Source organism: Chrysochloris asiatica, unplaced genomic scaffold (assembly GCF_000296735.1).
Source record: "Chrysochloris asiatica unplaced genomic scaffold, ChrAsi1.0 scaffold00227, whole genome shotgun sequence".
NCBI classification, from domain to species: domain Eukaryota; kingdom Metazoa; phylum Chordata; class Mammalia; order Afrosoricida; family Chrysochloridae; genus Chrysochloris; species Chrysochloris asiatica.
This window is the reverse complement of record NW_006408745.1, coordinates 1,569,539-1,585,392: the sequence shown is the minus strand read 5'-3', so window position 1 is coordinate 1,585,392 and position 15,854 is coordinate 1,569,539. Positions and strand designations below refer to the sequence as shown.

The 15,854-nt window shown below is 36.8% G+C and overlaps 1 protein-coding gene across 8 annotated transcripts in view; it reads right to left on the bottom strand.

Moving 5' to 3' along the window:
• Positions 1-344: 344 nt before the first annotated feature.
• Positions 345-15,854, bottom strand: part of MEF2C (myocyte enhancer factor 2C) — a 131,162-nt gene continuing 115,652 nt past the window's right edge. For 3 of the 8 annotated variants that reach the window (XM_006873180.1, XM_006873182.1, XM_006873185.1), the window contains 4 exons: positions 11,187-11,359; positions 8,685-8,814; positions 7,974-8,109; positions 451-772 (listed from right to left, as the gene is read on the bottom strand). In XM_006873180.1, coding sequence (XP_006873242.1) covers positions 451-772; positions 7,974-8,109; positions 8,685-8,814; positions 11,187-11,359 — 761 coding nt within the window. Of the gene's footprint in view, positions 773-7,973; positions 8,110-8,684; positions 8,815-9,669; positions 9,694-11,186; positions 11,360-15,854 lie in introns of all 8 variants that reach the window. The other 5 variants (XM_006873183.1, XM_006873186.1, XM_006873179.1 and 2 more) reach the window with 4 other exon arrangements.

Below are 15,854 nucleotides of genomic sequence, written 5' to 3'. Positions count from 1 at the left end.
TGCCGGGTCTGTCCAAAACATCTATACATTTTTCTATATGTTGCATAACAGCTGCTCTCTCTTTCAGTAAAGATCTGCCGCTTTTGGCAAATGTTTCCTTTTTGTCTATTTACATGTAAATAACGTTGAACCTGCAACATGACACTATCTATTGTAACATACATTTTGCAAAGGAGCACAACAGTGAAAAGAAGTTAGCCTTAAAATCTATTTTGTACAAGTGTTCTGTTGTACAACTCAAGTGCTAAGCTTATCTCAGCATTTCTGTTTATCTTTATACTGTATCACTGAGGCAATTTAAAAGTACTTTTACAAAACAGAGTACCTGACTTTTTTTTTTTTTTTCCACACACGGCACATATAATGCATATCGACCCCCCTTCCCCATTAAGGTATAGCACACACACACACTGCAAGGAAAAAAAAAAAAACTATTAAGTAATAATCTGATCATGTTGCCCATCCTTCAGAGAGTCGCATGCGCTTGACTGAGGGACTTTCCCTTTCGTCCGGCGAAGGTCTGGTGAGTCCAATGGGGGAGTGGAATTCGTTCCGGTGATCCTCTCGGTCGCTCCCATCATAGGAACTGCTACAGCTGCTCAAGCTGTCAACAGGAGATCTCCCCGCCTCGTGGCGCGTGTGTTGTGGGTATCTCGAAGGGGTGGTGGTACGGTCTCTAGGAGGAGAAACAGGTTCTGACTTGATGTTGAGGCTTTGAGTAGAAGGCAGGGAGAGATTTGAACTCTGAGATAAATGAGTGCTAGTGCAAGCTCTGTAGGAGGAAAGGAAACCCAGTTACAGATGGAGGAGGCCTGGAGCCCCCAGGAACTCACAATTACATAAAACATCAGCTTAAAGATTCGCTTAGACACCAAAGCATGCCCAGAGGCAGAAGTGCGTGGTGCTTGGCCACACTTAGAGCAACACCTTCTTAGATTTAGGACGTCTTTGTTGCTTTGGCTGGGAGTAATTAGAGCATATAACAGGTCCAAGCTTCTTGAATCAAAGTTCTAGTCTCAAACAGGCTCCCCAAACATATAGGCTATCATTTTAGAAAGGTTTAACATGGTATTTTCTGTGTCCATGATTTTCTCTCTAAACTAGTTTCAAAATGTAATGCTGTAAACCTTTATATACAGTGTTCACCTTTTAAATCAGGCTTTGATTTATTAATATCTGTGCTTAAAAAATATTTTAAAAAACTTATCAGGGACAGAAATACGTATGTAAAAAGAGAGTTACATATTATTCAGAGAAAGTGAAAAGTTCAAACTTCAAATGAACAGACTGATTAAATATTGCATGATCACCATATCTGTTGAAAAGCATATGGGAGGGGAAAGAAGGGTGAGAGAGAGGGAGGTTGAAAACACTGGTTTAAAACAGATGCTCTAACCCATAAACACTGTAAAAAGATGTGACTTTTGTCATCCTTCATCAAATGAAAACACTATTTCACAGCCACCTTAACTTTAGTAATGATAGTTACTCCCTACTGTTGGTACTTAGGACACCTCGTCTCTTATTTTTAATTATCATTAGTTGATGAGTCTGGGGTTGCTTAAGCAAAGGTTGATGTCAAGGAGGCCTTCCTGTGATTTTGCTGTTTTTATAGTTCTTAACCCTCATCTGTTCCTGGAGAGTTTAATCTCCCCTTCTTTCAAAATATGGGGAAATGTGAATACCTGAAATTGTGGAGGAAAAAGCATTAAGCTATAAGTGTAGATTAGCAATCAGTCACAAGGACGTGGAGCAGGATAAACTAGAGTTAACACTGAGGCATCAACTTTACTGTTCTTGCATTCTGATTGCACTGACATCCAGGGTTAGGGTCCATATCAATTAACCACAATGGCAAGAGAGTACAGAAGCCTCTTTTATTGAGGAAGACTCAAAGCAAAGAATTATCCACAGAGACACACCCATTTTAAACAAAAGGAAGCAAGGCCACCCACTGATGTTTGTAAATATGCTCCTTTCCAAAGGAGAGAAGTAGATGGCATTAAAACAGCCCATTATGAGGAGGGAAAGAGTGAACATATGAGTAAATTTTAGGGGCTGAAGTGGAGTTACTTCGGAGCTTTTTTTTTTTTTTTTCTGATTGGGGGAGATGCAATAAATGCTAAAGATGCATAGAGATATAAATGAGGAATGAGTTTATCTTTGAGTTATATTTTATACAAAAGCACCACCTACTGGCAAAGAATTACTTTTCTTATTAACAGACAAGTGAATGCAGAGAAACACTATAAAGGAAAATTGTTTCTCTAATAAGCCTTTCTTTCTCTGGTTTTTATGATCTTACAGAATCAAACTAGTCTTGGTATTGAAATCAAGATTGAGCATTTATAATTTTCAATCACATATGTATGTTTGGCAAGGCCAGCAGTTCGAAACTACCAGATGAGGCTTTCTGTTCCCGGAAAGATTTACAGCCTTAGAAGCCCTGTACAGGGTCGCTATGAGTCAGAACCGACTCCACGGCACATAACCACCACCATGTATATTTGGAGTTAATTATTTATACTTCATTATTTTATGGTCTACATTAGTATACTAATTTCTAAGAGTTTTAATTGAATTATCTTTAAATCAAGACAACATTAAAATGGGACAAGGCACCGGTTAGGTGTCATGGAGTCAGTACCGATTCATAGTGACCTTAAGCACAACAGACTGAAACACTGGCCGGTCCTGCGCCAACCTCACAATCATTGCTCCATTTGAACTCATTACCGCTACCACTATGTCAATCCATCTCATTTGGGGTCTTCCTCTTTTTCGATGACCCTCCACTTTACCAAGCATGATGTCCTTTTCCAGGGACTGGTCCCTCCTATAAAGGACCCATAGTGGTGGGCTACTGTATCTTGGTTCAAAGTTACTTAATGATTCCTTTTGATATCTGGAAGAAAGAAGTTTCCTAGCTCTGAGTAAGAAAGAATATTTCCCTAAAGATTTAATTAAATGCTTCTATCATGAATCACATAAGTATTCAATACTGAATGTCAATTAGGATTCTGAAAATAAAATAGCATATAAATAAATGCCTTTGTCTGCCCTTTGACATTTAGATTATATCTTCATAGGCAGTGTGATGTGGAAAATTAGAAAAAAAAATATTTTGGTGAGCTGGACCAGTATAGACAGTTAATCTGGGTAAATTAAAAAAAAAAAAACAAAAAAACAAAAAAAAAAACACTAAAAAAACCCAAAAACCTCACACAAATTAGAAATGGTACTTCTTTAATTTTAAAAGCTGAATTATCTTGGTTTTGACTTCCAATGCGATTGGCTATGATAGGTTTAGCTGCATCTTCTTTCCATTAAAGAGACAGCAATCATTGGCTATTCCTTTCTATATACATGAAGGAACCCTGGTGGTATAGTGGGTTAAACACTAGACTGCTACACAGAGGTTGGTGGTTCAAACACAGAGACTGGTGGTTTAAACCCACCAGTCACTCTGCAGGTAAAATATGAAGCAGTCTGCTTCCATAAAGATTTATAGCCTTGAAAGCCCTATGAAGAGTTCTCCTCTGTCTAGTAGGGTCGCTATGCATTGGAACTCACTCGCTAGCCGAGGGTTTCGTTGGTATTTCTAGAAATAAATAGGTTAGTCCCTAAATTTATCTGTCAGTGGTATTTTGTAAGCATATATTAAACATTTTGAGTAGTTCTCTAGAGACTCAATCTACAGTAATGAAATATAAGGGATAGCATTGATTAGCTTCATTACACTGAGATACAGTGGGATATGGGATACAAAATCAAATGGAAGCTTAATTGGCTACTCTGTTATCAAAGAAGCACTTTCTTTAAAGGAAAAAGAAGCAGCATTTTTTTAAAAATCACTTAGATTTTTTTTTTTTTTTTTGGTAGAATTTCATATGGTAGAATCAGATACAAGCATGTTGGTCTTACTTGTTCTTGAGAATATTTTTTATCAAACTAGATAGTTGTAAAATACTTCATATGGGTGCATGATAAAAAAGTGCATAGACAAGTGAGGAGGTCAAGTATGTAACATGTTCATATAAAGTTGTCTATGCAAGTTTCCATCTACTACAGATGTCTGCTTTAGAACTGGGAAACCATAATGGTGCAGAAATCAAACACGACTGGCTAGCTGATTCAAATTCCTTCCTGCCTCTGCTTAGAAATTAGACTATCAGACTATATTCAATCCAACCTCTTCAGAAACATCTTTAGTCCAAGTTATCTCTTTCAGAATGTACTAAACATCAATGTCAACGAAAGCTATGCACAGAAATGCTTTCAAAAGACAGACTGCCTGTTTTGCTTAGGTGTGAGGGAAACACACACACACACACACCCCTAAAATTTAAGGGTGATTTTCTCAAATATGGGTATTCATATGAGTGTCACTAGCCCTTATTGTTGATTTCCTTCTGTCAGTCCTTTATGTTCCTTATACCACAACTAGTTTACATTACTGAGGTAAGCATGTTACTATATAAGGGAATCAGGCTCAAACTTGGATAGATAAAATCAGACATTTTTGTTGTTGTTGTTAATTACCATGGAGTCGGTTCCGACTCATAGTGACCCTGGCACAGGGTTTTCGAGGCTGTAAGTCTTTACTGGAGCAGAATTCCTCATCTTTCTCCCATGGAACCGCTGATAGATTCGAACTGCTGACCTTGATTTGAGGTTGATAGCCCGACTCGTAACCATTATGCTACCAGAGACATTGTTGTTGTTGTTGTTAAGTGCCGTCGAGTCGGTTCCGACCCATAGCGACCCTGTACAGGGTTTCCGAGGGTGTAAATCTTTATGGGAGTAGAAAGCCTCATCTTTCTCCCGTGCAGCGGCTGGTAGTTTTGAACCACTGACCTTAACGTATGCAGCCCGATTTGTAACCACTACATTAGAACACTTTAAAAGAATGGTTTTGAAGAATTAAAGGAATTTCCAAAGTATCAAAGAGCTCTATTACACTATTTTATTTTGAGCAAGAAGTGTGGTAAGCCTCTTGGGAATCTGGGAATATATTTACTTGGTTGAAGTGACATATAATCTACTCTTTGCTTTACAGATTGTGTCTACCCAAAATAATTTGAAACTGGTGTGGCACTGTAGGATAAGCACTGGACTGCGAACCACAAGACAGGCAGCTCAAACCCACCAGTTGCTCCTTGGAAATCCTATACAGGGTTGCTCTAAGTTAGAACTGACTTGACAGTACTTAACAACAACAAAAAAACAGTTGTTGTTGCTAAGTGCCATGGAGTTGGTTCCGACCCATAGCGACCCTGAACAGGGTTTCTGAGGCTGTAAATCTTTACGGGAGCAGAAAGCCTCATCTTTCTCCCACGGAGCAGATGGTAGTTTCGAACTCCTGACCTTGTGGTTCACAGCCCTATTTGTAACCACTATGCTATGTAAGAATATTTTGGCTTTGAAAACTTTTTGGTTCTTTTTAATTGAGTTACATTGTAAGGAATAAGAGTAGTTATATCATTTATTTTACATCAGTGTTATAACTTAGAGCTTGCTTTTTACAACTTTGTATTAAATTGTGTGAATATATGTAGCACATTTTGGGGATCTTTTTAAAAGCAACAGTATATATATATATATATGTATGTATTTGTGTGTGTGTGTGCGTACATGAAATAAAAGGAAACCAAAATTGGAAGGATTATGAGTGCTATCTATTCTAGTGATTCTAGTGATAAGGGAGGTGGTTAAGAACAATCAAAACTAAATTCAGAGTCAAATTATGCACCATGAGAATTAGTGTTGAAAGAAATGCAGTGCTAAATAAAATGCTTCATCGTTCCCTGTTATAATTCAGTTCCTCTCTAGTCCAAAGCTGTCTTATTTATAGAAGTCTGTTAGAGGTGGCAGAAAACTAATTTTTCCTATGTAATAGAAGAGACTTTTAAAACTGTGGCACAGTTAAAATATGCAAATCAATAGGAATTTATATGTAAAATTTCAAATGCTCAGGTGTTACTGAAAACAAAGCCACATTCAAAGAAAATATGGCTTTTTACATGTCATTGATAATTTTTAAGGAAATCTTGCCTTATAAAGGATAGATTTTGTAAAAAATGAGAAATAAGTTACCATTATTTTTTAAAAAGATGTACTTTGAGTCCTGAGCAGAATAATGACACACGTATATATCTAACAATTGCCTGGATGGTGCTAAGTACTTAGTGATAATTCCTTAGAAAAATGATTGTTATCATTAATATCTACTTGGATAGTGAAAATTCTGGAGAAAATTTAAATGCCCTAAAAAGCGAAACTGTTATGGATCAATTTTTACCATATCTTCAAAGCTAACAATCTTTCTCCCCAAATAGGGGAACAATGTCATTTAGAATTAATATCATTATTTACATGAAAGTTTAGATTTTCAATAGTAGTGATTAGTGTGTAGAATGCACATAAGAAAACTGTGAGGGGGTTAAGATGATATAACACCAGAGCATTAATCTATGTTAAAGAATCCTGGTGTCACGCTGTGGGTTAACACGTTGGACTGCAAGGTTGGTTTGAACTCCAAGGTCAGCGGTTAAAGCTCACAAATCACTTCTTGGAAACCCTATACAGTCTTGCTATGGGTTGGAACCAACTCAACAGCACTTAACAACAACAACAACAATCTATGTTAAGGAGTCATGGTTGGTGCTGTAGGATAAGCACTGGACTGCTAACCACAAGGTCAATGGTTCACACCCATCAACTCTTCCTTAGAAACTGTATACAGGGTTGCTATGAGTCAAAACTGACTTGAAGGTACTTAACAACAACAATCTATATTAAACCAATGCCATAAGTGGGGGTGGGAAGGGCTAAGAGAAATGAGCATGTGATATACATCAGTTTTTTAGTCCTTATAAATGCTTTATGCTCATTTTTTCCCTTAGACATATGGATATAGAACTATTTTAAATACATGAACTAGGTATATAGTGTTTACAAAGTATAAATCCCTGTTATCTTCAAATATTTTATATTCTCTAGCATTTTCTTTTGATGATTAATTGCTGTTTGGGAGTCATTAGTCAAACTTTAAGTAAGGTTCCAGCTTCATTTTTAAACCTGTATCTCTTTCTTTTTAAAAATGATTTTTTCTGATTTACAAGAAGTAGTGTGAGTTGTGAATTCAGGGCTTTTTAAGGTTTCAAAGTTTCCGTACACAAATGACAGATGTCATTTCAATTATAAAGACATATCACGAAACTACCACAAGGGGGCAGAAATTCACATCCTCTGACCAGAAAACAAAAATTTTGTATATCCAAATTTGGATATAGTAATACAACATATATACACAAGTATGAACATGACTATATAGGAGCTGTATATTGGTTAAATAGTATTTCCTATGAGTATTTGCCTAACATTAGCATAAGCAAGAAGGATTTTCAAATATCTTAAAAACTGCAACTATAAATACCTTTATGTTCCCCAAATACACTATGTGAAAGCTAAACCAAACAATAATTCTATCCTTTATTGATAGAAGTGAAAACAAATAGAACCTGAACAATAAATTTTTAAAATTTACCCCATTATCACATAGTTTCCTGTCCTTTTAAAGAATGAAGAAAATGTAATCTTCCTAAAAGCTATTGATTTGAAATTATTTTCAGATTTTGGTGAAGTGATAATTTACACCTTATGTGAGACATTAAGGAATCTCTGGTGGCACAGTGATTAAGTGCTTGGCTTCTAACCTAAAGGTTGACAGTTCGAATCCACCAGCCACTTCGAGGGACGACGATGTGGCAGTCTGCTTCTGTAAAGATTACAGCCTTGAAAACCCTCTGAGGATGTTCTACCCTGTCCCACAGGATCACTTAAGTCAGAATTGATTTGATGGCGGTAGTTTTGTTGTTTGTTTGGTGGGACATTAAAGCATGTATTCATAGAATGCCATTTGTTATTTAAAAAATGCATTGGAACATTATAAAATAAATAATATTGCTTACCCCAACTGACTTAGGGCGGACGGTGGCATGTTATGTAGGTGTTGCTGTTGCCAGCCAGTTACTGAACCAAGGTGAAGAGCGCTGGCGGTGTTAAACCCCGAGAGAGATGACAGGTCTGCACTACTCAGAGAGTACTCTAGATTAAAAAATAAAAATAATACAGGAAAGTGATTTAATTTGTGCTAGGATACAAAGTTTCAATTTCTAACATATTCTATTCATATTATTTATGATATATTTTCACTGTTTGGGGAGAAGAATAGAAAACATTAGGGGCAATTTTAATGTAGAAAGAATGTATTACCACAAAAGTTAAGTGCATCATGCCGGCTTCTAAGTAGAACAGCCTGCATTTCTAGTTTATAAGAACAACACTCTGATATTGTAGTACATATGTATTTGATGACTGAGAAATTATCTCAAAAAAGTAAGCTTTTCATTATAACAAAGAAGTAGCAGCACAATTTCCTTGAGCTGGAGCTTCTATTCTGAACCCAGGTTGGGTTAACAAAACTTGCAGCAACTTAAAGAAAGAAAAGATGTGGATATTCACAGTTAGTCTTCATAAGGAATCTAGTAATGGTATAGTGCTGGAGATACCACAGCCCCTATGTAGAGCTCCCTAACACACTAAAAAGATAATATTTTCTTTATCTTCCTTTTAAATAAAAATTATTTAATGTACTATTTACACATGGCAAAGCTACTCACCGGTACCATATGTTGTTGAAATGGCTGATGGATATCCTCCCATTCCTTGCCCTGGTAAAGTAGGAGTTGCTACGGAAACCACTGGGGTAGCCAATGACTGAGCAGACTGGGAGTTATTTATCCTTTGATTCTTTAAAAGTAAATTAAAAAAGACATTATTGATTTAAAAAGAAAGTAAAAAATATGGTATTTCAGTATTAGTTTTACACATAAAGAGATAACTTGGTATAAATCTCATGAAATTAATCATTTAACATGTGTCTCTATGAACTCTGCCAACCCTATCATTTACAATCCTTCAAGAGACCAGTTGTTGCCATAGTAACCCATTACATCAGTATCTCCTAGGCAACTGAACTAGTAACAAGTACCATAGCTTTATTATGGGTAAAAACAGACTATGTTGAAAACTGATGAAATATGTATACTGTACTTCCATTGTTTCAGTTTTTATTCAAATGCAAATTTAGAAAAAAAATTAAAATCAGCTATGGCGGTTTTTTATGTTCATTTCTACATACAGCATAGAGCACATGGGTAGAATTTCATACTATATTCTGGCCAGCAGGTGGTGCTCTGACCACTTTTTTCAGATTCTACACTTCCATCAAACTAGGTGGTAAAGCAGCGAAAGCTATCTTTAACTCCTTACAGTACAGAAAAAAATGAATAATTAAGAAAAATATCATCAATACTTTAAAAGAGAAGTGTCATTTTTGTTTTCAAATTTTACTATAAAGTAAGTGCTTAGATATTAAAAACAAGGCCTTCCCTTAAAGAGAGGTTGAGTCAGAAACATAAATAACCCAACATTCACCTGTGAGCTATGTTAGAAATTAATGGTGTTTAAACATTTAGCAATATTGACATACTCCTGTAACTTCCAGAATGTAAAAAAATTTCCCAGAGCTACTACCTCCACTTAAATGTAGCTTGAGATTTTCCCTCCCATTTGTCATTTAAGGGATGTACTCTCTCCACTTACCAAAAGCAGGTCGACATCCTCAGACTGAGAGCATGGGGAAGGAGTTTATTTCATTAATGTGTGTAAATACTTACAACTGGGCAATATCTTTTCAACAAAAGGAAACACATCTTCTGATAGTTGCAATAGTACACAGAGTTTTAAAATGCCGACTATAAAGATAACGCCCTACAAAGACATCCTTTGTGTGACCCTTAATGAGCTGCTTGTCTCAAATGTGAAGACAATCGATTCAGTTTTCAGCTCCGGTCAGTGTCTCCTCATTCATTATTTCACCACCACATTTTGGGAACCCCACTGGCTACAGGAGGGGAGCACCTGGCTGCCGGAGACCTGGCCACTCACAGCATCCCTGGGAAAGCATCAGTGTTAAGGGACCTGGAATAAATCTCTTGATCGAGGTAGTCTGCCATGGCCCACACTGCTTGGCTATAGCCCTGTGGGAGGTTTTATTTATTAGACCTAGTCTTTTCTGAAGGGAATGTTGCATATTATGTGAAATTTTTTGGTTGATATTCAAAATTAATCTGCACTGTGCCATAATAAACTAATCAGCTTGCAGGACTGTTTTACCCTGAAGCTTGCCACAGAGTACAAAAAGAAGAAGAAGAAAAAAAAAAACAGAAAGAAAGAAATGTGTTTGCAGAGTGATCTAAATTTGTCTACTGAATCTTGGTTTTAAATGTTCTCTCTCTTAGGCAAAGCTAATTTGGAGAACATTGATGTAAGTCTCTTTGTTACTGCATTTGGTCTTACAATATTATCTTAATATTAGGCATTGCAGACCCTGGAGAAAGAAAATAGGGTTGATACTCATTAACTCTTGGTATCAAATTGCCTAGAATTTTAAAACAATTTGTTTTGGGGATCAAGGTATATGTATGAAGCACATATGAGGGGGCATCAAAAAGTCAGTGGAAAAAGGAATGAAAAGACCATGAGAATTTTTCCACAAACTTTTTGAAGCTCCTTGGTATATAGAAAGATTAACTGAGGCTGTGCATAGGAATGTAATATGTAAAAATTATCATTACAGTATATTTGAGAAAGGATTTTCAAATTAATAGGGGAAAGTTCATTGGGAAAGTACGTAAAACATTTTATTTTTCCAGACCCTGAGGACATAAAAATGGGGAAAAAATTGGTAGGTATGTAGCATCTCATTCATGAGTCCTATTCGACCATTGGTCAAACCGTATGTCCCATGAGTAGAGTGATAGATACTTGCTTGTTTTGTTTTTTTTTTCTTTTTTCCTACTTGTAAATTGGAGGTTGTAAAAAGAAATGCTTTCTTTGTCCCAGAACACCAGTCAGGGCTTACAGATCTTGATTTTTGTAATGAAAAAATAAAAAGCTAACCCATTAATAGCTAAATGCAAACGAAGCTCTAGCAACACCACTGAAGTGTTACTTTTCTGGGTGAACTTAAGTAATTCATAAAGTTAAACAAATACAGAAACAGCAAAAACATATACAAACTACTATCAACATTTATTTAGAATGTAGTTTTGTATTACCACTGATGGCATCGTATTCTTGCTGCCTGGTGGAATAAGAACTCGGAGATCTGGTTTACGGTTGTTCATCCCTAAATTCATGGGAGGGGGAGACTTTGCTTGCATATTCTTGTTCAAGTTACCAGGTGAGACCAGCAGACCTGGTGAGTTTCGGGGATTGCCATACCCATTCCCTGTTCAAACAAAACAATGAAGGCATTTAGGAAGAAACCTAGACTCAAGTACAGTTCTAGAGCATACACTACATGGTATTAAAAATAAACGCATAAGACATACAATACACTTCAAAGGAAAGATTCTAAGATGACTGATTTAACATCCACGTGAAGAGAAACCAAGAACAATGAATTATTTAGCATCCCTCTGAAGAATAATGAGGAGAGAGCATACTCAACATGGTGGTGGTGGAGGTGGTGTGCCGTTGAGTCGATTGCGACTCACAATGACCCTGCATAGGGTTTCTGAGGCTGTAAATCTTTATGGGAGCAGGAAGCCTCATCTTTCTCCCACGGAACCGCTGGTAGCTTCAAACTGCTGACCGTGTGGTTGGTTAGCAGCCCAACTCGTAACCACTACGCTACCAGAGCTCCTGCATACACATCAACATACTCAGAAGTCAGAATATATATTTTTTCAGCTAGGAAACAAAACAACCAGGAAGAAAGTTAGATAGTTCCTCAGAGTGTAAGAAAAGCTCCGATTCGGTCCTGCATTTATTGACTTGCTCAGTGGAGGCCAGGCTGGTGTGACTCACTTTTTCAGTTCATTGGTTTGGGTTTTACTTATTGTGTCTGTGTAACCTGAAATGATAAAAGGGCATCGCAGCAAATTTGTAATTTCTAGGACAAGCGGGAGGAGGCGAAGCTTCTAACACATTTTCTTGTGTCCCTTTTCTCTGAGCAAACTTCCTTTCTGGTTTTCCTTTAGTCAGGTATGTTCTCCTCTCTAGGTTCGGTGTATAACCCCAAAGTGTTGCTTCCCTGCTTACACAGAACTTCAGGAAGTAGGACTCCTTCTCAGGAGCTCCACTGAAGTGATGCCTCCTCCAAGAAATTGCTGACTCACCAAGGTACAGAAATAGCCATCGATTGAGAATACTAAAAAGGTTTTCTTAGGCCTCTGATATTTAGCCCCTTACTAATGAAAACATGAATATTGGAAAGTCTCCATTTCTCACATTTCAAAATATATTGCTGCTTCATGACTAGGAATGGTTGGAAATGCAATCAGAGCTGGAATGAGAACTGATCAGAAAGTTCTGGGCTATCTTTCTCCCTTGCTGCTGATTGTAGAGAGACAGAAACCAACTACCAGGTTCAACAATTCTTGCTAAGAAACCAGACAGTTGTTTTCTGCAATTCTCTGAAGGAGCTAGTTAAACCTCATTGTTATTATCATCATTATCACTGTCACAAAACACAAGTATCTGTTACCCCGGGACCTATGATACTGTGGCTCCAAAGCTATGGCCCCAGTCCTCAAATGCCTTGCAGTCCTTTCTGGTAACACGTGCATATGTAAAAAGTGCAGACTCACACAGTCCAGTGGGAGGTACCTGCACAGTGCTCCTAATGAAGTATTGTTGGACTCATAGGAGGGAAGACCTTATCCAATAAAGATGCAAGGAAGAGGCAAGCCTTGAACTAAGGGGGCATTGAAAAGGGAGAGGTGACTAGGAGAGATGCTAGGTTTATGACTTGGTGCTGAGATAGGGCTAAAGTAGGAATTTACAGACCACATCTCTGAGCTATATTGAGGCACCCAGTTAAAAGAGAATGAGCCTGGGTGTCCCAGTGGTTAAACTGCTCAGCTGGTTTGAACTCACCAGCTATTTCAGTGACGAATCTCCATTGTGAAGATTTAGAGCCTTGAAAACTCTATGGGACAGTTCTGCCTATGCCTAGAAGCTCACTATAGAGTTACTATAAGTAGGAATTGACCATAAAGCAAGAGTTTGGTTTGATTTTAGTTAGACGGGATCTCAAGAAAAGAGAGGGGGTATAGAAAGTCCTGGAGGAATACACAGGTCAGGCTGTAGAAGAGACCTTGAATTTTAGGCTAAAATGTCATGGGTTAACATGACGAAAATAAGTTTAACACAGATATTTAAGTTGGGGATACTGAGGAATTAGGGAGGCCAGTCTGGAGACTCTGGTGCTGATCTGAGAGAGGGGCAATGCAGAGTATATTTTAGGAAATATTTTTGGGAACATCTTTGAATTAGGATATATTTGAGGCTCACTATATATAGCACATTTGTTCTTCATATCCTATTCATTTACCTGTCTCATTCTATGCATGACTAAACACACTGAATATGTAACAAATAACTACAAGATTAAGTCTGTCATTTGGATTATTTGCAAAATTCTCCAAGTTACTAGGGAAAAAAATCCTCAAAAAATAAAACAAATGAAACACCCTCAAAACGTGAATCTTGTACACAGTAGCTGATTAAGGAATGTTGGTTAAATCTGAATATAAATTAGTCTTCTTAATAAAACTTGGAGAAAATCAGCTAAATTCTCTAAAGCCAGCTAAATATGTGGGAAGCCAATTTTTTTTTTTTCTTTTACAGTTAATTTGAACAGTTTTCTGTGGCAAAAGTTATTACAGGAGATAAATATATTTACCTTTTCTTAGTAGGAGAAATATAAAACAAAGAAAATGCTCACTTAGAAAAATGCTCGATAAAATGGAGTGCTCAGAGGAGTTTTATTGTTACCATGTATTACGGAATCATTATTGTAAATATGCTAGGGCCTTTGCTTTAACTCATAGATTTTGTTAGATAAGGGAATAAGGAAACGAAGCAAATTTTGCACTAAGATTTTCCCGTAAGCTGAAGTTCAGACTGACATACTCAATACATATGTCACTTATCTATTAAGCCAGTGTGAGATCTGGTTTAAATAAACAATCAAATGGAAAATTAGCTGGGTAATTTCAAAAGAAGGGGGGGAAAAAAGTCAGTTAAGCGGTGCAATGAAGCTTGAATAGATCTGAAGAAACTAAAACCCCGGCTCAACTCGGTAGATGCTGAGACTGGTTTGCATGGAGAAGTTATTTTGCTAAAAGGAAGTAAAACCGCTTCGTGAAATGTGTTGTCCAATGATATGACAAGCCCTGGGCCAGTGTGCGAAAATGGAAATGCTTCACAGAGGCTCTGTGAAAAGGATTTAAAACAATCACCACAACAGCAACAACACTGCTACAGTAAACTTTCTGAGAAATTTCATCAAACCCTAGGTCTTTTGCCCACATTTTAAATACTGGTTTGGGTACGCAGCACACTCACACATACACAAGTAAACATACAGTATAGTTTTCCACCCAACATCTACCTCAAAACTAAAACAAAAATAAAAATAAATAAAGAACTTTCCGCTTTTCTCTTGGAACATGTCTTATTATTTCAAAATGATGCCATTTTAGAAGATTAGTCGCATATTTTAAGGTGTTTACATATTGAATGCAAAATATTTTGAACCATGATGACACTTCTTAAAATCTTATTTTTAGAGCATCAAGTTATTTTTAAGAACAAATAAATTCTGCCTTTTACTGGTAAATTTCTGCTGTTTTTAGCATATTGTGCCAGCTAGCATTTTGGAGCCGTATAATAACCATTTCTGTTTCCAGCCACCAAATTGTTATTCTTTTGGCATAATATAGATTCAGGAATGCAAGACTGTGGATCCTAAGCCAGTGATATAGAAACCTATCATTTGAAAATCAATGATGAATACATGCGTGTGGTTTACTGCTAAGAAGAGCCTGCATTTAAACCAGCTCGGAAACCGCAGCCTCCTCTTCACTCAGAATGCTGTGGCCTGTTCGGGACTGCTGTTCCACCTTAAGATAAATCCACCAAAGAGAATGGTCTCATTTAAATTCAGGGGTTGTGAGGGGGGGTGAGAAACACCACCCCTCAACAACCTTCTAATATACAGATTAGACCTTTCTTCATGCTATGTTTTAAAATTACCCTCCGCCCAAACAATTATCAATTTAGATGTGACTGCATGCAGATGTCACATTCCCCTGGCCACTTAAAAGCACAAAAATTACATAGCATGAGTGAATGGATTTCCTGATTATAGATTATAAGAAAATGAAGAACAGACCCACTTTAGAGTCACTTTGTTTTATCATTTTGTTTGATTAAAAATATCATTTCACACAAAAATAAAACAATATAGACATTCATAATTTAATTTGTATAAAGGATAATAGAATCTACCTCTACTGGTTGTACATTTCTAAACACGCCTATTAAAATTAGTATAAATATATGGAATTTAAAATGTTAGAGGAATAAGAGGAAATTTTTTCTTGCCTCCAGTTTGCCTCAGTTAACTTGCAAACACTTGCTGTTTTTTCTTCTTCCTTTTTTATTGATTCCTATTTTAAGAAGTTGTAAATTCAAAGAACATATTCCTGGCTTAAGATGTTAACAGGAGGACATTTTGCCTTGTCTCACAGAGCTCACTTGAGCATGTAGCTCTTTCTGAGCCCAAAGTTGTGGAACTTTCTCTTATTTGGATATTTAGACATCTGTTTACTTATTTTCTTTGTACTTTTCTGGGCTCTCAGTTATAAAAGCAAGCATACCAAACTAATAAAGCACAAAACAGAAACTAGTCCCTGTAACCCAAGGCCAATTCT